The sequence below is a fragment of the Salvelinus fontinalis genome, chromosome 18 (genome assembly GCF_029448725.1).
Source record: "Salvelinus fontinalis isolate EN_2023a chromosome 18, ASM2944872v1, whole genome shotgun sequence".
NCBI classification, from domain to species: domain Eukaryota; kingdom Metazoa; phylum Chordata; class Actinopteri; order Salmoniformes; family Salmonidae; genus Salvelinus; species Salvelinus fontinalis.
In genome coordinates, this window is record NC_074682.1 from 54197896 (window position 1) to 54220398 (window position 22503).

General features: G+C 47.5%; 1 protein-coding gene and 1 non-coding gene across 4 annotated transcripts in view; one reads left to right on the forward strand and one right to left on the reverse strand.

Moving 5' to 3' along the window:
* Positions 1 to 6546: 6546 nt before the first annotated feature.
* Positions 6547 to 22503, reverse strand: part of LOC129815767 (poly(rC)-binding protein 3-like) — a 174264-nt gene continuing 158307 nt past the window's right edge. For 2 of the 3 annotated variants that reach the window (XM_055869876.1, XM_055869877.1), the window contains exons 13-14: positions 16473 to 16642; positions 6547 to 14413 (exon numbers count right to left, since the gene is read on the reverse strand). In XM_055869876.1, the coding sequence (XP_055725851.1) occupies positions 14011 to 14413; positions 16473 to 16642 (573 nt within the window). In that variant the 3' untranslated portion in view covers positions 6547 to 14010. Of the gene's footprint in view, positions 14414 to 16468; positions 16643 to 22503 lie in introns of those variants that run through there. The other variant, XM_055869878.1, reaches the window with a different exon arrangement.
* trnal-uaa (transfer RNA leucine (anticodon UAA)) lies at positions 20774 to 20843 on the forward strand. The gene has a single exon. It is a non-coding gene; the product is annotated as a tRNA-Leu (tRNA).

A 22503-nucleotide genomic window follows, 5' to 3' on the forward strand; every position in this document is an offset into this window, starting at 1 on the left:
GATAACACCCTGTATGGAGGCCTACACTGAGGGCGTGGGGAGGGCTACTGTTAAACATATGTTACTAGAGCACTGGGGTGCATATAAAACCTACAGTATATAATACCAAGATAATTAAATGAACTAATGCCTGCCTACCAACCAGTTCAACATGTCTTCTGCTTTAAGTCGTTTCGGCAGGACAAGAAAAATATATTCAATCAGTTCCAACGTTAACCAGCGTTGGCCGAAATCCACTTAGCAGATCTGCATGTTTTGGTGATGTTGGAGGTGCAACTGTGGTATGAGCTGACGTATCGGTGATGTTGGAGGTGTAACTGTGGTATGAGCTGACGTATCGGTGATGTTGGAGGTGTAACTGTGGTATGAGCTGACGTATCAGTGATGTTGGAGGTGTAACTGTGGTATGAGCTGACGTATCGGTGATGTTGGAGGTGTAACTGTGGTATGAGCTGACGTATCGGTGATGTTGGAGGTGTAACTGGTATGAGCTGACGTATCGGTGATGTTGGAGGTGTAACTGTGGTATGAGCTGAAGTATCGGTGATGTTGGAGGTGTAACTGTGGTATGAGCTGACGTATCGGTGATGTTGGAGGTGTAACTGTGGTATGAGCTGACGTTTCGGTGATGTCTGAGGTGTAACTGGTATGAGCTGACGTATCGGTGATGTTGGAGGTGTAACTGTGGTATGAGCTGACGTATCGGTGATGTTGGAGGTGTAACTGTGGTATGAGCTGACGTTTCGGTGATGTCTGAGGTGTAACTGTGGTATGAGCTGACGTATCGGTGATGTTGGAGGTGTAACTGGTATGAGCTGACGTATCGGTGATGTTGGAGGTGCAGCTGTGGTATGAGCTGACGTATCGGTGATGTTGGAGGTGTAACTGGTATGAGCTGACGCATCGGTGGTGTTGGAGGTGTAACTGGTATGAGCTGATGTATCGGTGATGTTGGAGGTGTAACTGGTATGAGCTGACGTATCAGTGATGTTGGAGGTGTAACTGGTATGAGCTGACGTATCGGTGATGCTGGAGGTGTAACTGTGGTATGAGCTGACGTATCGGTGATGTTGGAGGTGTAACTGGTATGAGCTGACGTATCGGTGGTGTTGGAGGTGCAGCTGTGGTATGAGCTGACGTATCGGTGATGTTGGAGGTGTAACTGGTATGAGCTGACGTATCGGTGGTGTTGGAGGTGCAGCTGTGGTATGAGCTGACGTATCGGTGATGTTGGAGGTGTAACTGGTATGAGCTGACGTATCGGTGATGTTGGAGGTGTAACTGGTATGAGCTGACGTATCGGTGATGTTGGAGGTGTAACTGGTATGAGCTGACGTATCAGTGATGTTGGAGGTGTAACTGGTATGAGCTGACGTATCGGTGATGTTGGAGGTGTAACTGTGGTATGAGCTGACGTATCGGTGATGTTGGAGGTGTAACTGTGGTATGAGCTGACGTATCGGTGATGTTGGAGGTGTAACTGTGGTATGAGCTGATGTATCAGTGATGTTGGAGGTGTAACTGTGGTATGAGCTGACGTATCGGTGATGTTGGAGGTGTAACTGTGGTATGAGCTGACGTATCGGTGATGTTGGAGGTGTAACTGTGGTATGAGCTGACGTATCGGTGATGTTGGAGGTGTAACTGTTGTATGAGCTGACGTATCGGTGATGTTGGAGGTGTAACTGTGGTATGAGCTGACGTATCTGTGATGTTGGAGGTGTAACTGGTATGAGCTGACGTATCGGTGATGTTGGAGGTGTAACTGGTATGAGCTGACGTATCAGTGATGTTGGAGGTGTAACTGGTATGAGCTGACGTATCGGTGATGTTGGAGGTGTAACTGGTATGAGCTGACGTATCGGTGATGTTGGAGGTGTAACTGGTATGAGCTGACGTATCGGTGATGTTGGAGGTGTAACTGGTATGAGCTGACGTATCGGTGATGTTGGAGGTGTAACTGGTATGAGCTGACGTATCGGTGATGTTGGAGGTGTAACTGTGGTATGAGCTGACGTATCGGTGATGTTGGAGGTGTAACTGTGGTATGAGCTGACGTATCAGTGATGTTGGAGGTGTAACTGGTATGAGCTGACGTATCGGTGATGTTGGAGGTGTAACTGGTATGAGCTGACGTATTGGTGATGTTGGAGGTGTAACTGTGGTATGAGCTGACGTATCAGTGATGTTGGAGGTGTAACTGGTATGAGCTGACGTATCAGTGATGTTGGAGGTGTGACTGGTATGAGCTGACGTATCGGTGATGTTGGAGGTGTAACTGTGGTATGAGCTGACGTATCTGTGATGTTGGAGATGTGACTGGTATGAGCTGACGTATCGGTGATGTTGGAGGTGTAACTGGTATGAGCTGACGTATCGGTGATGTTGGAGGTGCAGCTGTGGTATGAGCTGACGTATCGGTGATGTTGGAGGTGTAACTGGTATGAGCTGACGTATCGATGATGTTGGAGGTGCAGCTGTGGTATGAGCTGACGTATCGGTGATGTTGGAGGTGTAACTGGTATGAGCTGACGTATCGGTGATGTTGGAGGTGTAACTGGTATGAGCTGACGTATCGGTGATGTTGGAGGTGTAACTGGTATGAGCTGACGTATCGGTGATGTTGGAGGTGTAACTGTGGTATGAGCTGACGTATCGGTGATGTTGGAGGTGTAACTGTGGTATGAGCTGACGTATCGGTGATGTTGGAGGTGTAACTGGTATGAGCTGACGTATTGGTGATGTTGGAGGTGTAACTGTGGTATGAGCTGACGTATTAGTGATGTTGGAGGTGTAACTGGTATGAGCTGACGTATCAGTGATGTTGGAGGTGTAACTGTGATATGAGCTGACGTATCGGTGATGTTGGAGGTGTAACTGTGATATGAGCTGACGTATCGGTGATGTTGGAGGTGTAACTGTGGTATGAGCTGACGTATCAGTGATGTTGGAGGTGTAACTGGTATGAGCTGACGTATCGGTGATGTTGGAGGTGTAACTGGTTTGAGCTGACGTATCGGTGATGTTGGAGGTGTAACTGTGGTATGAGCTGACGTATCCGTGATGTTGGAGGTGTGACTGGTATGAGCTGACGTATCGGTGATGTTGGAGGTGTAACTGTGATATGAGCTGACGTATCGGTGATGTTGGAGGTGTAACTGTGGTATGAGCTGACGTATCTGTGATGTTGGAGGTGTGACTGGTATGAGCTGACGTATCGGTGATGTTGGAGGTGTAACTGGTATGAGCTGACGTATCGGTGATGTTGGAGGTGCAGCTGTGGTATGAGCTGACGTATCGGTGATGTTGGAGGTGTAACTGGTATGCGCTGACGTATCGATGATGTTGGAGGTGCACCTGTGGTATGAGCTGACGTATCGGTGATGTTGGAGGTGTAACTGGTATGAGCTGACGTATCGGTGATGTTGGAGGTGTAACTGGTATGAGCTGACGTATCGGTGATGTTGGAGGTGTAACTGGTATGAGCTGACGTATCGGTGATGTTGGAGGTGTAACTGTGGTATGAGCTGACGTATCGGTGATGTTGGAGGTGTAACTGTGGTATGAGCTGACGTATCAGTGATGTTGGAGGTGTAACTGGTATGAGCTGACGTATCGGTGATGTTGGAGGTGTAACTGTGGTATGAGCTGACGTATCTGTGATGTTGGAGGTGTGACTGGTATGAGCTGACGTATCGGTGATGTTGGAGGTGCAACTGTGATATGAGCTGACGAATCGGTGATGTTGGAGGTGTAACTGTGGTATGAGCTGACGTATCAGTGATGTTGGAGGTGTAACTGGTATGAGCTGACGTATCGGTCGGTGATGTTGGAGGTGTAACTGTGGTATGAGCTGACGTATCTGTGATGTTGGAGGTGTGACTGGTATGAGCTGACGTATCGGTGATGTTGGAGGTGTAACTGTGATATGAGCTGACGTATCGGTGATGTTGGAGGTGTAACTGTGGTATGAGCTGACGTATCGATGATGTTGGAGGTGCAGCTGTGGTATGAGCTGACGTATCGGTGATGTTGGAGGTGTAACTGGTATGAGCTGACGTATCGATGATGTTGGAGGTGTAACTGTGGTATGAGCTGACGTATCGATGATGTTGGAGGTGCAGCTGTGGTATGAGCTGACGTATCGATGATGTTGGAGGTGCAGCTGTGGTATGAGCTGACGTATCGGTGATGTTGGAGGTGTAACTGGTATGAGCTGACGTATCGATGATGTTGGAGGTGCAGCTGTGGTATGAGCTGACGTATCGATGATGTTGGAGGTGCAGCTGTGGTATGAGCTGACGTATCGGTGATGTTGGAGGTGTAACTGGTATGAGCTGACGTATCGATGATGTTGGAGGTGCAGCTGTGGTATGAGCTGACGTATCGGTGATGTTGGAGGTGTAACTGGTATGTGCTGACGTATCTGTGATGTTGGAGGTGTGACTGGTATGAGCTGACGTATCGGTGATGTTGGAGGTGTAACTGTGATATGAGCTGACGTATCGGTGATGTTGGAGGTGTAACTGTGGTATGAGCTGACGTATCGACGATGTTGGAGGTGCAGCTGTGGTATGAGCTGACGTATCGGTGATGTTGGAGGTGTAACTGGTATGAGCTGACGTATCGATGATGTTGGAGGTGTAACTGTGGTATGAGCTGACGTATCGATGATGTTGGAGGTGCAGCTGTGGTATGAGCTGACGTATCGATGATGTTGGAGGTGCAGCTGTGGTATGAGCTGACGTATCGGTGATGTTGGAGGTGTAACTGGTATGAGCTGACGTATCGATGATGTTGGAGGTGCAGCTGTGGTATGAGCTGACGTATCGATGATGTTGGAGGTGCAGCTGTGGTATGAGCTGACGTATCGGTGATGTTGGAGGTGTAACTGGTATGAGCTGACGTATCGATGATGTTGGAGGTGCAGCTGTGGTATGAGCTGACGTATCGGTGATGTTGGAGGTGCAGCTGTGGTATGAGCTGACGTATCGGTGATGTTGGAGGTGTAACTGGTATGTGCTGACGTATCGGTGATGTTGGAGGTGTAACTGGTATGAGCTGACGTATCGGTGATGTTGGAGGTGTAACTGGTATGAGCTGACGTATCGGTGATGTTGGAGGTGTAACTGGTATGAGCTGACGTATCGGTGATGTTGGAGGTGTAACTGTGGTATGAGCTGACGTATCGGTGATGTTGGAGGTGTAACTGGTATGAGCTGACGTATCGGTGATGTTGGAGGTGTAACTGGTATGAGCTGACGTATCGGTGATGTTGGAGGTGTAACTGTGATATGAGCTGACGTATTGGTGATGTTGGAGGTGTAACTGGTATGAGCTGACGTATTGGTGATGTTGGAGGTGTAACTGGTATGAGCTGATGTATCAGTGATGTTGGAGGTGTAACTGGTATGAGCTGACGTATCAGTGATGTTGGAGGTGTAACTGGTATGAGCTGACGTATCAGTGATGTTGGAGGTGTAACTGGTATGAGCTGACGTATCAGTGATGTTGGAGGTGTAACTGGTATGAGCTGACGTATCGGTGATGTTGGAGGTGTAACTGGTATGTGCTGACGTATCGGTGATGTTGGAGGTGTAACTGGTATGTGCTGACGTATCGGTGATGTTGGAGGTGTAACTGTGGTATGAGCTGACGTATCGGTGATGTTGGAGGTGTGACTGGTATGAGCTGACGTATCGGTGATGTTGGAGGTGTAACTGTGGTATGAGCTGACGTATCGGTGATGTTGGAGGTGTAACTGGTATGAGCTGACGTATCGGTGATGTTGGAGGTGTAACTGTGGTATGAGCTGACGTATCGGTGATGTTGGAGGTGTAACTGTGGTATGAGCTGACGTATCGGTGATGTTGGAGGTGTAACTGTGGTATGAGCTGACGTATCGGTGATGTTGGAGGTGTAACTGGTATGAGCTGACGTATCGGTGATGTTGGAGGTGTAACTGGTATGTGCTGACGTATCGGTGATTAGCTGCTCCTGTCTGTCACAAATCACTTCCTTATTATCCCTTCTGCGTTATAAATTCAAAACAAAAGTTTAGGCTCTATTGATGTTAGAAATAATGATTCTCAAATGTCGAACCATTGATGTGAGGCTAATGCCTGTTTTCATGTTATTTTGGAATAGGGGGGGGGTGGGGGGGGGGATTCATGCGCATCAGTCTAATCTGAGTGTTTGAACTTGTTACGCGTTGCGGCTGCATGAACATCTTTACGCCGCTGCATGGGATTTCACAGATTATAGTGGGGTGTGGTTTCATTGCATCCCAATGGCAAGATAACGGAACGAGACGCTTGTGGATTTGACAGCTCTTAACACGAGCCGTAACGCGATTCCACCTCCGACACCACAAAAACAACACTACGTGGATGTCAATCTGACGGAATCTAGTAATTTTAATTTAAATACATTTGAATTGAACAGACGCCATAGGGTTGTGCTCGTTCATGTGTTAGGTACTTAGCTACAGTTTCTGGGCTGAATACAAAATGCTTAGAGAGGAAGAAGGAGACCGGTAGAACGAAGTAGATGCATATTGTTTTGTTTATTAGAATGGTATAGACAGAAACAACAGAGGGAAAACGTCATGTGGATTCAAAATGACAGAACTTTTCTTGTGAGGACTTAAGCAAACAAAAAAAAGGACATTGCAAGAAGTGTGATGGTATCTAATCAATAGAATATGTTGGTATCTATTCTGCCGTGGTAACAGAAACGCTCATGTTTAAGTGCAATATTGTATTGTTTCGTGTCCCTTTGATTGGGTTATAGTCATGTGCATATTGTGTATTAAAGGAAAAGGGGGATACCTAGTCAGTTGTACAACTGAATGTCTTCAACTGAAATGTGTCTTCCGCATTAGAAAGAGTTGGAATGAGAGCATTGCTTTTATATAGTCATCCGTATGGGTAAAAAAACTGAGCCAAAACGAACGCCACGTTGCTGATCCTAGGGATGCAAAATTATTGTAACCTTCATCAAAATTCCCAGGTTTTTACCTAGAAATCCTGGTTGGAGGTTTGCAGATTTCCTGATGCCTTCTGATTCCGGGAATCTTTCAAACCGGTATTTCTAGAAAACCAGGCTGTGGAGTTCCCAGATTGTTGCGTGCCTAGCTAATCCCCCATGTATCCTCTTCCAAAAACGTTCCTATCAGTTAGTATTGTCTCAGTATTACTACCAGCTACGCAGAACAACAAATATATTTTGCTGAACCATCAAGAGATGTTTTTTTTGTTGCATAGACATCAATTCAAGTTGAACTCACGCAGCGTTAGGAGAGAACAGGAAACTCACGCGGCGTTAGGAGAGAACAGGAAACACACGCAGCGTTAGGAGAGAACAGGAAACTCACGCGGCGTTAGGAGAGAACAGGAAACACACGCGGCGTTAGGAGAGAACAGGAAACACACGCGGCGTTAGGAGAGAACAGGAAACACACGCGGCGTTAGGAGAGAACAGGAAACTCACGCGGAGTTAGGAGAGAACAGGAAACACACGCGGCGTTAGGAGAGAACAGGAAACACACGCAGCGTTAGGAGAGAACAGGAAACACACGCGGCGTTAGGAGAGAACAGGAAACTCACGCGGCGTTAGGAGAGAACAGGAAACACACGCGGCGTTAGGAGAGAACAGGAAACACACGCGGCGTTAGGAGAGAACAGGAAACTCACGCGGAGTTAGGAGAGAACAGGAAACACACGCGGCGTTAGGAGAGAACAGGAAACACACGCGGAGTTAGGAGAGAACAGGAAACACACGCGGAGTTAGGAGAGAACAGGAAACTCACGCGCCGTTAGGAGAGAACAGGAAACAGACGCGGCGTTAGGAGAGAACAGGAAACACACGCGGAGTTAGGAGAGAACAGGAAACACACGCGGCGTTAGGAGAGAACAGGAAACACACGCGGAGTTAGGAGAGAACAGGAAACACACGCGGAGTTAGGAGAGAACAGGAAACAACGCGGAGTTAGGAGAGAACAGGAAACACACGCGGCGTTAGGAGAGAACAGGAAACACACGCGGAGTTAGGAGAGAACAGGAAACACACGCGGCGTTAGGAGAGAACAGGAAACTCACGCGGAGTTAGGAGAGAACAGGAAACACACGCGGCGTTAGGAGAGAACAGGAAACACACGCGGAGTTAGGAGAGAACAGGAAACACACGCGGCGTTAGGAGAGAACAGGAAACTCACGCGGCGTTAGGAGAGAACAGGAAACACACGCGGCGTTAGGAGAGAACAGGAAACTCACGCGGAGTTAGGAGAGAACAGGAAACACACGCGGCGTTAGGAGAGAACAGGAAACACACGCGGCGTTAGGAGAGAACAGGAAACACACGCAGCGTTAGGAGAGAACAGGAAACTCACGCGGAGTTAGGAGAGAACAGGAAACACACGCAGCGTTAGGAGAGAACAGGAAACACACGCGGCGTTAGGAGAGAACAGGAAAATCACGCGGTGTTAGGAGAGAACAGGAAACACACGCGGCGTTAGGAGAGAACAGGAAACACACGCGGAGTTAGGAGAGAACAGGAAACACACGCGGCGTTAGGAGAGAACAGGAAACACACGCGGAGTTAGGAGAGAACTAGGAAACACACGCGGCGTTAGGAGAGAACAGGAAACTCACGCGGAGTTAGGAGAGAACTAGGAAACACACGCGGCGTTAGGAGAGAACAGGAAACACACGCGGCGTTAGGAGAGAACAGGAAACACACGCAGCGTTAGGAGAGAACAGGAAACACACGCGGAGTTAGGAGAGAACAGGAAACACACGCGGCGTTAGGAGAGAACTAGGAAACACACGCGGCGTTAGGAGAGAACAGGAAACTCACGCGGAGTTAGGAGAGAACAGGAAACACACGCGGCGTTAGGAGAGAACAGGAAACACACGCAGCGTTAGGAGAGAACAGGAAACACACGCGGCGTTAGGAGAGAACAGGAAACACACGCAGCGTTAGGAGAGAACAGGAAACACACGCGGCGTTAGGAGAGAACAGGAAACACACGCAGCGTTAGGAGAGAACAGGAAACACACGCGGCGTTAGGAGAGAACAGGAAACACACGCAGCGTTAGGAGAAAACAGGAAACACACGCGGAGTTAGGAGAGAACAGGAAACTCACGCGGCGTTAGGAGAGAACTAGGAAACACACGCGGAGTTAGGAGAGAACTAGGAAACACACGCGGCGTTAGGAGAGAACTAGGAAACTCACGCGGAGTTAGGAGAGAACTAGGAAACACACGCGGCGTTAGGAGAGAACAGGAAACACACGCGGCGTTAGGAGAGAACAGGAAACACACGCAGCGTTAGGAGAGAACAGGAAACACACGCGGAGTTAGGAGAGAACAGGAAACACACGCAGCGTTAGGAGAGAACAGGAAACACACGCGGCGTTAGGAGAGAACAGGAAACACACGCGGAGTTAGGAGAGAACAGGAAACACACGCGGCGTTAGGAGAGAACAGGAAACACACGCGGAGTTAGGAGAGAACAGGAAACACACGCGGAGTTAGGAGAGAACAGGAAACACACGCGGCGTTAGGAGAGAACAGGAAACACACGCGGCGTTAGGAGAGAACAGGAAACACACGCAGCGTTAGGAGAGAACAGGAAACACACGCGGAGTTAGGAGAGAACAGGAAACACGCGGCGTTAGGAGAGAACAGGAAACTCACGCGGCGTTAGGAGAGAACAGGAAACTCACGCGGCGTTAGGAGAGAACAGGAAACACACGCAGCGTTAGGAGAGAACAGGAAACTCACGCGGAGTTAGGAGAGAACAGGAAACACACGCGGAGTTAGGAGAGAACAGGAAACACACGCGGAGTTAGGAGAGAACAGGAAACACACGCAGCGTTAGGAGAGAACAGGAAACTCACGCGGAGTTAGGAGAGAACAGGAAACACACGCGGCGTTAGGAGAGAACAGGAAACACACGCGGAGTTAGGAGAGAACAGGAAACTCACGCGGCGTTAGGAGAGAACAGGAAACAGACGCGGCGTTAGGAGAGAACAGGAAACACACGCGGAGTTAGGAGAGAACAGGAAACACACGCAGCGTTAGGAGAGAACAGGAAACTCACGCGGAGTTAGGAGAGAACAGGAAACACACGCGGAGTTAGGAGAGAACAGGAAACACACGCAGCGTTAGGAGAGAACAGGAAACTCACGCGGCGTTAGGAGAGAACAGGAAACTCACGCGGCGTTAGGAGAGAACAGGAAACTCACGCGGCGTTAGGAGAGAACAGGAAACACACGCGGCGTTAGGAGAGAACAGGAAACACACGCGGCGTTAGGAGAGAACAGGAAACTCACGCGGAGTTAGGAGAGAACAGGAAACTCACGCGGAGTTAGGAGAGAACAGGAAACACACGCGGCGTTAGGAGAGAACAGGAAACTCACGCGGCGTTAGGAGAGAACAGGAAACTCACGCGGAGTTAGGAGAGAACAGGAAACACACGCGGCGTTAGGAGAGAACAGGAAACACACGCGGAGTTAGGAGAGAACAGGAAACACACGCGGAGTTAGGAGAGAACAGGAAACACACGCGGCGTTAGGAGAGAACAGGAAACTCACGCGGAGTTAGGAGAGAACAGGAAACACACGCGGCGTTAGGAGAGAACAGGAAACACACGCGGAGTTAGGAGAGAACTAGGAAACACACGCGGCGTTAGGAGAGAACAGGAAACACACGCGGCGTTAGGAGAGAACAGGAAACTCACGCGGAGTTAGGAGAGAACAGGAAACACACGCGGCGTTAGGAGAGAACAGGAAACACACGCGGCGTTAGGAGAGAACAGGAAACACACGCGGAGTTAGGAGAGAACTAGGAAACACACGCGGCGTTAGGAGAGAACAGGAAACACACGCGGCGTTAGGAGAGAACAGGAAACTCACGCGGAGTTAGGAGAGAACAGGAAACACACGCGGCGTTAGGAGAGAACAGGAAACACACGCGGAGTTAGGAGAGAACTAGGAAACACACGCGGCGTTAGGAGAGAACAGGAAACACACGCGGCGTTAGGAGAGAACTAGGAAACACACGCGGCGTTAGGAGAGAACAGGAAACACACGCGGCGTTAGGAGAGAACAGGAAACACACGCGGAGTTAGGAGAGAACAGGAAACACACGCGGAGTTAGGAGAGAACAGGAAACACACGCAGCGTTAGGAGAGAACAGGAAACACACGCGGAGTTAGGAGAGAACAGGAAACACACGCGGCGTTAGGAGAGAACAGGAAACACACGCGGAGTTAGGAGAGAACAGGAAACTCACGCGGAGTTAGGAGAGAACAGGAAACTCACGCGGCGTTAGGAGAGAACAGGAAACACACGCGGCGTTAGGAGAGAACAGGAAACTCACGCGGAGTTAGGAGAGAACAGGAAACTCACGCGGAGTTAGGAGAGAACAGGAAACACACGCGGCGTTAGGAGAGAACAGGAAACACACGCGGCGTTAGGAGAGAACTAGGAAACACACGCGGCGTTAGGAGAGAACAGGAAACACACGCGGCGTTAGGAGAGAACAGGAAACACACGCGGCGTTAGGAGAGAACAGGAAACACACGCGGCGTTAGGAGAGAACAGGAAACACACGCGGCGTTAGGAGAGAACAGGAAACTCACGCGGAGTTAGGAGAGAACAGGAAACACACGCGGCGTTAGGAGAGAACAGGAAACTCACGCGGAGTTAGGAGAGAACAGGAAACTCACGCGGAGTTAGGAGAGAACAGGAAACTCACGCGACGTTAGGAGAGAACAGGAAACTCACGCGGCGTTAGGAGAGAACAGGAAACTCACGCGGAGTTAGGAGAGAACAGGAAACTCACGCGGCGTTAGGAGAGAACAGGAAACTCACGCGACGTTAGGAGAGAACAGGAAACACACGCGGCGTTAGGAGAGAACAGGAAACTCACGCGGAGTTAGGAGAGAACAGGAAACTCACGCGACGTTAGGAGAGAACAGGAAACTCACGCGGCGTTAGGAGAGAACAGGAAACACACGCGGAGTTAGGAGAGAACAGGAAACTCACGCGACGTTAGGAGAGAACAGGAAACACACGCGGCGTTAGGAGAGAACAGGAAACACACGCGCGGTGGACGGAGTGGTTTCACAACACCGTTCAGGGGATGTCTGCATGCCGGAAAAAGGCACCCTAGCCAATACAAGTGCACTATATGTCAAGCGAGTGTGGTGAAAAGTAGTGCACTGTACAGGGAAGAAGGCAGCTTTTGAGACAGACTATGAACGAGTGATTTACTAGTAAGTAAACACACAGTGAATTCCCTACAACTGACATCGTTTCGGTGTTTTTATAAAAATAAGTGAGTTCATATTTTACGGCATATTTATAAAAACTCAACACAACACGTCTCTAATGCAATAACACCCCAGTAAGATAGAATTATAATGTATTACAGTGGTAGTAGTAGTAGTAGTATATATGTTGTCCTGTCTGTCTCTATTGGTCTGCAGGCTACAGCAGATGCAGTCCTTCACTTCAGTATTGCTTGCTTGTGGTTATTTAGGTCTATAGAGTCTGTCAACACAAAGACCCAGCCCAATGTGTGTGTGTGTGTGTGTGTGTGTGTGTGTGTGTGTGTGTGTGTGTGTGTGTGTGTGTGTGTGTGTGTGTGTGTGTGTGTGTGTGTGTGTGTGTGTGTGTGTGTGTGTGTGTGTGTGTGTGTGTGTGTGTGTGTGTGTGTGTGTGTGTGTGGCCGAGCTAACATGCAGAATTAGTAAAGAATAGCTAGTAAGTGGCATATTAGTTTGACAGCTGTGGTGAGAAAAACATCCTCATCCCTCATCCCAAGAGGGGTTTAGCTGTTTAAATCCCAGTGGGACAGTTGGAAATACATGTACCCTGCTTTTAGCGTGTTAAATTATTCATTATATTGACATATAAGATGTGGAAAAACACTTTTTCTCTATTCAACAAAAACCTAAAGTTACTAAAAAACCTTGCTTTAGTAGGAGATACAACTTCTGAGGTGAGAGACAGGAGGAAATGCCTTCTTTAGTCAAAACTCAGGACAGGAAGGAAGAGAAGTATTAGTAGTTTTGGTAGTAGTACCTGGAGCCATTTTCCCCCCAAAAAACGAACATTTTATTGTAAAAGTAATACTCGTCATAATAAATAAAATAAATTAAACAACACATTTCAAATAAAATGTGACAAAAAAACATGACAAAATAACACTAAAAGAGAGGTCTGAAGTCATTTTTAAAAACATTTTTTTTCTTCTTCAAATACAAAAAAAAAAACTTGGAGTTGTATAAAGGAAGGAACACACATTATTGTATAAAAGCTGATACAGGAACATACAGTCGAGCATCAGTCACCAGTGTTTAAATGTATAAACTCGTTGCAGGAATATTTCAGTAGAAGTTAATAATAAATACAAGCAGTAGCGTAGAATGAAAGGACGGTGAGAGGAGGATAAAAGTGAAGGTAAGAATAGTCTACGGCTCCATCTCAAACAGAACCCTTTTCCATATATAATGCACTACTTTTGATCAGAACCCTGGTGGGCTCTAGAACCCTGGAGCACCATTAGCTCTGGCCAACACTATAAAGGTAAGATGGGTTCCATTTGAGATGGGTTCCATCTGAGATGGGTTCCATTTGAGATGGGTTCCATCTGAGATGGATTCCATTTGAGATGGGTTCCATCTGAGATGGGTTCCATTTGAGATGGGTTCCATCTGAGATGGGTTCCATCTGAGATATAGACTATGGCTTGATAGGCTTCCTTGGCCTGACAACATAAATATAGCTTTCTATACGAGCCAATCCAAAGTTCCTCCTAGTGTATTGAAGATAAGAGCTAAAGTCTCTAGAATGTACTACACAACTAGAAGAGAGAAGAGAATGGAGGAATATAACAACAACAAAAAAACAGACCTTCCCTCCATTCTTCCCCCCTTTCTTTCTTGTCTCAGGGACGGAAGTGAGAGCTGGAGAGATGGAGGGATGGAGACGGACGTCATCAGTATGGTGCAAACTTCTGTCTGTCCGGTTTCTTCCCAATCCCGTTGGCCGAGGAGATCTTCGCTGTATAGGAGATCTGGGCCTGGGCATGGGCCCCAGCGGCGGCGGCTGCATTGGCGGCAGGGTTGGATAAAGCCAGGAAGGGTACAGATTGGATGGATTTCATGGATTGCATTCCAAGGAGGCTGGAGAGAGGGAGGGCCCCATAGGGGTGGGTGCCCATCATGGGGACTGCAGCGTGGGGGTGGGAGTGGGACATGCCAGGGCAGCCCATGGCAGCCAGGGTGGCAGCAGCCACAGCTGAAGACTGGGCTGGGGAGGGCGGTTGGCTGTAGGCCATGGTGAGGTCAGCAGGGGTCGACATGGAGGAAGACTGGGCGGTGGATTTGGCGGTCTCTAAACTGAGGAGGAGGATAGGAGGTGGAGGAAGATGAGGAAGGGGGGGGGTTGGAGGTGTAGGGAGGTAAGGAGGGTGGAGGGAAGGACAAAGGAAGGAGGGAAGGAGGGTGGAGGGAAGGACAAGGGAAGGAGGGAAGGACAAGGGAAGGAGGGTGGAGGGAAGGACAAGGGAAGGAGGGTGGAGGGTGGAGGGAAGGACAAGGGAAGGACAAGGGAAGGAGGGTGGAGGGAAGGACAAGGGAAGGAGGGTGGAGGGTGGAGGGAAGGACAAGGGAAGGGGGAAGGAGGGTGGAGGGAAAGACAAGGGAAGGAAGAAGGAGGGTGGAGGGAAGGACAAGGGAAGGAGGGTGGAGGGAAGGACAAGGGAAGGAGGGTGGAGGGAAGGACAAGGGAAGGAGGGTTGAGGGAAGGACAAGGGAAGGAGGGTGGAGGGAAGGACAAGGGATGGGGGAAGGAGGGTGGAGGGAAGGACAAGGGAAGGAGGGAAGGAGGGTGGAGGGAAGGACAAGGGAAGGAGGGAAGGAGGGTGGAGGGAAGAACAAGGGAAGGAGGGTGGAGGGAAGGACAAGGGAAGGAGGGTGGAGGGAAGGGGGAGGGAGGGAAAGACAAGGGAAGTAGGGTGGAGGGAAGGACAAGGGAAGGAGGGTGGAGGGTGGAGGGAAGGACAAGGGAAGGGGGAAGGAGGGTGGAGGGAAGGACAAGGGAACGAGGGAAGGAGGGTGGAGGGAAGGACAAGGGAAGGGGGAAGGAGGGTGGAGGGAAGGACACGGGAAGGAGGGTGGAGGGAAGGACAAGGGAAGGAGGGGAGGAGGGTGGAGGGAAGGACAAGGAAAGGGGGAAGGAGGGAGTAACGGATGGAAAAGGATTAGAAGGTTAAAGAAATAAAAGACATGTTAAAAAAATGAAATTGAGTGAAATTAAAGAAATCAAATCAAAAGGAGATTTAAAATCTAAATTATAAAAGAGGTGTGTTTTTCTGGAGGTTGTAACAGATTATTTGAGGGGGGGGGGGGATCTTTCTGGCTCTCATGGAAGGAGTGGGTGCTATAAGTCAGGGTGATGGCTTGGGTAAGGGCTTGGGTAAGGGAAACACAAATAAATTCAAAGTTCATTAGGATTTTCCTTATTCTGTAAAAGGATCAAAGATACCTATTGTATTTGTCAATATGTAAATAAATATATTATGTATTTGTATTGTCTAATAATAATACAACGTGGAATACAGTGTAATATACAGTGTATCATTTCTAATGCAGCAGGACTACAGTGTGTTTTTTAGGGTAGAATTAATGAGAGCTTGGAATGTCCATCTGACTACACAGTCAAATCTTTGTTCTTTGTAGAAATGGGGTGTGTTCAAAATTCAGCACTTTCAACTGCCTGATGCAACACTTGGTAACAGAGAAGGTGAGTGAACGATGTAGTCTGACATCTCTTCTGATTGGAGGGGAGCGGTCCTTCCGAGAGCAGTCACACAACATGAATAATCATCACAAGATAAAAGACTTGATTTTAATCAGCGTATTAATGCATTATTGTCCTACTTAACAGTTTTAGTACATACTTCAAAATGTGTTGCTAGTTTTCTTATAGTACGAGCTGTTGAAAATGAATGTGTCAACATTATGTTATAACAAGATTAAACAAATCTGTAATCTGTGGAGGTAGATAAAAGTTAAGACTGTCTTTGAAGCAGTGAAATGTCCCCCTTGTATCATGAGTCTAACGAGGGTCATGTTCATTAGGCACCAAACCGAAGAAAACGGACTGAAACAAGGAGGGACTACCTAGCTTGTCCAATAAGAAAGGTCTATATTCATTTTCCATTGCAAAACATATTGGAACATTTTCTTCTGTTTTGTGCCTACTGAACACAGCCCAGGTAAACCCTGAGTGGTGCCAGAGTTAATATATAACAATACATATCATAATATATGCCATTCAGGGGACACGTTTATCCAAAGTGACTTACAGTCATGAGTACATACATTTGACGAACCCACTACCCTTGTGTTAGAAGCTCTACCAACTGAGCTACAGAGGACCAGAGCTTTGTCTTACCAGGAGGTGATGAGGTATTGGGCCAGGTTGATAGAGATGGGGGTCCCTGTGATGGTGACGGCTCTATCACTGGTGCTGTCCAGCTGGCTACCAATCTTTATCTGAGCCCCTGACACCTGGCGGATCTCATTGATCTTAGTGCCCTGACGCCCGATGATGGAGCCGATGAGCTTGGGGCAGAAAGACGGGACCGTTAGGACGAAAGAGGAAAGATGTGTGTGTGTGTGTGTGTGTGTGTGTGTGTGTGTGCGTGCGTGCGTGCGTGCGTGCGTGCGTGCGCGTGTTAATCTTGGTGATCTGATGCCCGATGATGGGGCTAACGAGTTAAAGGAGGAACGTGAAGGTGATCGCAATAACCACGAAGAAGGACTTTACTGTTGATAATACTAAATGTCCAGGGCTCACTTAAAAACAGAGATGTGAATCGCAATGTGACTTCCCAGGATAAAATATACATTAAATATAAATGTAAAGGTTTGTGTATCATGGAAAAAAAACACTGGCTTGAGTTTTAAAAACAAACATACACTCGCTCTAACCTCATCGCTTGTGTCTCAGAGCCTACCTCGTCTACTAGTAGAAAAGCCAATAACATCCCAAATCAGGGGTCAATTCCCTTACAAACACTAGTGGTAGTCCATCTGTACACTGCATCCAGCTACTCTAACTGCTACAGCCCATAGATCCCTGAGACTATGTGACTATTGATTTCTTACCAAGGTAACTTCACAAGTGTCTTGCCTTCTGGACACAAGTCCAGTGTCGTGTCTCTGTTTAGTGGTTCATGGAAACGCAGTACGAAACAACCGGCTGAGATGATAAATGAAAGATAGAATGTGACTAGTGGGGACTGCTAAATGGTTAGTTAAATAGTTTACCAAATACACCACATGACCAAAAGTATGTGGACACCTGCTTGTCAAACATCTCATTCCAAAATCATGAGCATTAATATGGAGTTGTTCCTCATTTGCTGCTACAACAGCCTCCACTCTTCTGGGAAGGCTTTCCACTAGATGTTGGAACATGGCCGCGGGGACTTGCTTCCATTCAGCCACAAGAGCATTAGTGAGGTCGGGTACTGATGTTGGGCGATTAGGCCTGTGGTCGGTGTTCCAATTCATCCCAAAGGTATTCGATGGGTTTGAGGTCAGGGCTCTATGCAGGCCAGTCAAGTTCTTCCACACCCATCTCAACAAACCATTTCTATATGGACCTCGCTTTGTGCTCGGGGGCATTGTCATGCTGAAACAGGAAAGGGCCTTCCACAAACTGTTGCTACAAAGTTGGAAGCACAGAATTGTCTTGAATGTCATTGTATGCTGTAGCGTAAAGATTTCCCTTCACTGCAATTAAGGGCCCCGAATCATGATAAACAGCCCCAGACCATTAGTCCTCCTCCACCAAACTTTACAATTGAGACTATGCATTGGAGAAGGTAGCGTTTTCCTGGCATCCGCCAAACCCAGATTCATCCGTCTGACTGCCAGATGGTGAAGCATGATTCATCACTCCAGAGAACGCGTTTCCACTGCCCCAGAGTCAGCAAGCTTTACACCACTCCAGCCGACGCTTGTCATTGCGCATGGTGATCTTAGGCTTGTGTGCGGCTGCTCTGCCATGGAAACCCATTTCATGAAGCTCCCAACAAACAGTTATTGTGCTGACGTTGCTTCCAGAGGCAGTTTGGAACTCGGTAATGAATGTTGCAACAACCGAGGACAGACGATATTTACGTGCTTCGCGTTCTGTGAGCTTGTGTGGGCCTGAGCCGTTATTGATCCTAGACGTTTCCACTGCCCTTCCAGTTGACCGGGGGCAGCTCTCCACTGCCCTTCCAGTTGACCGGGGGCAGCTCTCCACTTCCCTTCCAGTTGACCGGGGGCAGCTCTCCACTGCCCTTCCAGTTGACCGGGGGCAGCTCTCCACTTCCCTTCCAGTTGACCGGGGGCAGCTCTCCACTGCCCTTCCAGTTGACCGGGCGCAGCTCTCCACTGCCCTTCCAGTTGACCGGGGGCAGCTCTCCACTGCCCTTCCAGTTGACCGGGGGCAGCTCTCCACTGCCCTTCCAGTTGACCGGGGGCAGCTCTCCACTGCCCTTCCAGTTGACCGGGGGCAGCTCTCCACTGCCCTTCCAGTTGACCGGGGGCAGCTCTCCACTGCCCTTCCAGTTGACCGGGGGCAGCTCTCCACTGCCCTTCCAGTTGACCGGGGGCAGCTCTCCACTTCCCTTCCAGTTGACCGGGGGCAGCTCTAGCAAGGCAGACATTTGACGGACTGACTTGATTTCAAGGTGGCATCCTATGACGTTGCCATGTTGAAAGTCACATCTCTTCATTAAGGCCATTCTACTGCACATATTTGTCTATGAAAATTGCATGGCTGTGTGCTCAATTTTATATACATGTCAGCAACGGGTTTGGCTGTGGTCTTCCATAACCACTAATTTGAAGGTGTGTCCACATACTTTTGTATATATAGTGTAGCTAGCCGGACTATCAGATATTTTTTGCAGTACCTTTTTTTTCTGACTCATCAACTACGCTCCTGCTACTGTTTACTATCGATCACTTTATTTCTAGTTACAGTGAGCTCCAAAATATTGGGACAGTGACACATTTTGGGTTGTTTTGGCTCTATACTCCAGCACTTTGTTTTTGAAATGATACAATGACTATGAGGTTAAAGTGCAGACTGTCAGCTTTCATTTGAGAGTAATTTCATCCATATTGGGAAAACTGTTTTAGTAATTACAGCATTTTCTGGACATAGTCGTCCCCCCCCCCCCCCCCATTTAAGGGACTACAAGTATTAGAACAAATTCACTTATATGTGTATTAAAGTAGTAATAAGTGTGTATTATATGTGTATTAAAGTAGTAATAAGTGTGTATTATATGTGTATTAAAGTAGTAATAAGAGTGTATTATATGTGTATTAAAGTAGTAATAAGTTAAGTATTTGGTCCCATATTCCTAGGACGCAATAATTACATCAAGCTTGTGACCAACTTGTTGAATGCCTGAGCTGTTTGTTTTGGTTTTGGTTTCAGATTATTTTGTGCCCAATATAATGAATGGTAAATCATGTATTGTGTCATTTTGGAGTCACTTTTATTGTAAATTAGAATATGATATGTTTCTAGACACTGAATGTGGATGCTACCATGGTTACAGATAGTCCTGAATTAATCGTGAATAATGATGAATGGGAAAGTTACAAACTCACAAATATCATACCCTCAAACAATGCTAACCTCTCACCCTTAATAATAACAGGGGAGGTTAGCATTTTATATCATACCTCCAAGACATGCTAACCTCTCACCATTACAATAACAGAGGAGGTTAGCATTTTATATCATACCTCCAAGACATGCTAACCTTACACCATTACAATAACAGGGGAGGTTAGCATTTTATATCATACCTCCAAGACATGCTAACCTCTCACCATTATAATAACAGGGGAGATTAGCATTTTATATCATACCCACAAGACATGCTAACCTCTCACCATTAAAATAACAGGGGAGGTTAGCATTTTATATCATACCCCCAAGACATGCTAACCTCTTACCATTACAATAACAGGGGAGGTTAGCATTTTGGGGATTGGTATGATATTTATGCCTCTGTAACTTTCTCTTTATGATGGATAAGGGATAAGGGATAATGGATAAGGGATCATGGGAAACCGATAATGGGTAAGGTAGAACGGATAAGAAATAATGGATGAGGGAGAATGGATCATGTTTAAGGGATAACGGATAAGGAGTTATAAATTAAGGATAAGATATAACGGATAATGGATAAGGATAATTAATATTAAATAAGGGATAGGAGATAATGAATCGGGGATAATGGATAAAGGATAATGAATAATGGAGAAGATATAATGAATAAGGGAGAATGGATAAGGGATAATGAATAATGGATAAGAGATAATGAATAAGAAAGAATGAATAATGGATAATGAATAAGGTATAATGGATAAGGGATAATGAATTGGGGATAATGGATAAATGATAATGAATAATGGATAAGATATAATGAATAAGGGAGAATGGATAAGGGATAATGAATAATGGATAAGAGATAATGAATAAGAGAGAATGGATCAGGGACAATGAATAATGGATAATGAACAAGGTATAATGGATAAAGTATAAGGGATAATGGATAACGGATAAGATATAATGAATAAGGGGGAATGGATGAGGGATAATGAATAATGGATAAGAGATAATGAATAAGGGGAAATGGAAAAGGGATAATGAATAATGGATAAGAGATAATGAGTGTGTGGCTCAGTTGGTAGAGCATGGCGCTTAAAACGCCAGGGTTGTGGGTTCGATTCCCACGGGGGGCCAGTACAAAAAAAAGGTATGAATGTATGTACTTGTAAGTCGCTCTGGATAAGAGCGTCTGCTAAATGACTTAAATGTAAATGTAATAAGGGAAAATGAATAATGGATAAGAGATTATGAATAAGGGAAAATGGATAAGGGATAATTTATAAGGGATAATGGATCCATCACAGACAGAAAAACCCAGTGTCAGAGGTCAGGATCATACCTGGGTTCAGATACTACTTGAAATATTTCAAACACTTTTAGCTTTTTGATCTAGTCTGTCTGGAAGTGGTTGAATCAACATTGTCTCCACGTCATTTCAATTAAATGATGTTGAACCAACATTGACTAGTTGAATTGACATCTGTGCCCAGTGCATCTATTCTATTGGTTCCATTTAACCGGGCAGTAAAGGCCACATACCGTATTCAGTATTTGAAATTACAAAAATGATTTCAAATAGTATTTGAGCCCAGGTCTAAGCCTAGTCCCGTCCAGTGTCAGGCCTGAAGCACTTGATGGAGGGGCCCTAATGTAAGGAGACAGGTGATGGAGGGGCCCTAATGTAAGGAGACTGGTGATGGAGGGACCCTAATGTAAGGAGACTGGTGATGGAGGGACCCTAATGTAAGGAGACTGGTGATGGAGGGGCCCTAATGTAAGGAGACTGGTGATGGAGGGGCCCTAATGTAAGGAGACTGGTGATGGAGGGGCCCTAATGTAAGGAGACAGGTGATGGAGGGGCCCTAATGTAAGGAGACAGGTGATGGAGGGGCCCTAATGTAAGGAGACTGGTGATGGAGGGGCCCTAATGTAAGGAGACTGGTGATGGAGGGGCCCTAATGTAAGGAGACTGGTGATGGAGGGGCCCTAATGTAAGGAGACTGGTGATGGAGGGGCCCTAAATTGAGGGGCCCTAATGTAAGGAGCCAGGTGATGGAGGGGCCCTAATGTAAGGAGACAGGTGATGGAGGGGCCCTAATGTAAGGAGACAGGTGATGGAGGGGCCCTAATGTAAGGAGACAGGTGATGGAGGGGCCCTAATGTAAGGAAACTGGTGATGGAGGGGCCCTAATGTCAGGAGACTGGTGATGGAGGGGCCCTAATGTAAGGAGACTGGTGATGGAGGGGCCCTAAATGGAGGGGCCCGAATGTAAGGAGACTGGTGATGGAGGGGCCCTAATGTAAGGAGACAGGTTATCCAGAGAGAGCCCTGTGTCTCCTGAGGAATAGGGTTCCATTTGGGACGTATCCCCCGTCATGTCTGAGGCCTGGACAGTGATGAAGCGACACCAACATGGACGTGTTGGCAGGTAGATATGCTGTCTACTGGACAGACCATGACCCCATTTTGTTCCCCCCCTCACTCCTCTGCTCTCCTGTCCTCTCTCCCTTTCCCTCTCTCTCCTCTCTTTCTCTCTCTCTCTCCCTTGTTTTTCTCTCATACACCCTCTCCCCACCTCTCTCTCTCCCCATCTCTCTCGCTCTCCCCATCTCTCTCTCTCGCTCTCCTCATCTCTCTCTCTCGCTCTCCCCATCTCTCTCTCTCGCTCTCCCCATCTCTCTCTCTCTCTCTCTCTCTCTCTCTCTCTCTCTGTCTCTCTCTCTCTCTCTCTCTCTCTCTCTCTCTCTCTCTCTCTCTCTCTCTCCCCATCTCTCTCTCTCTCTCTCTCTCTCC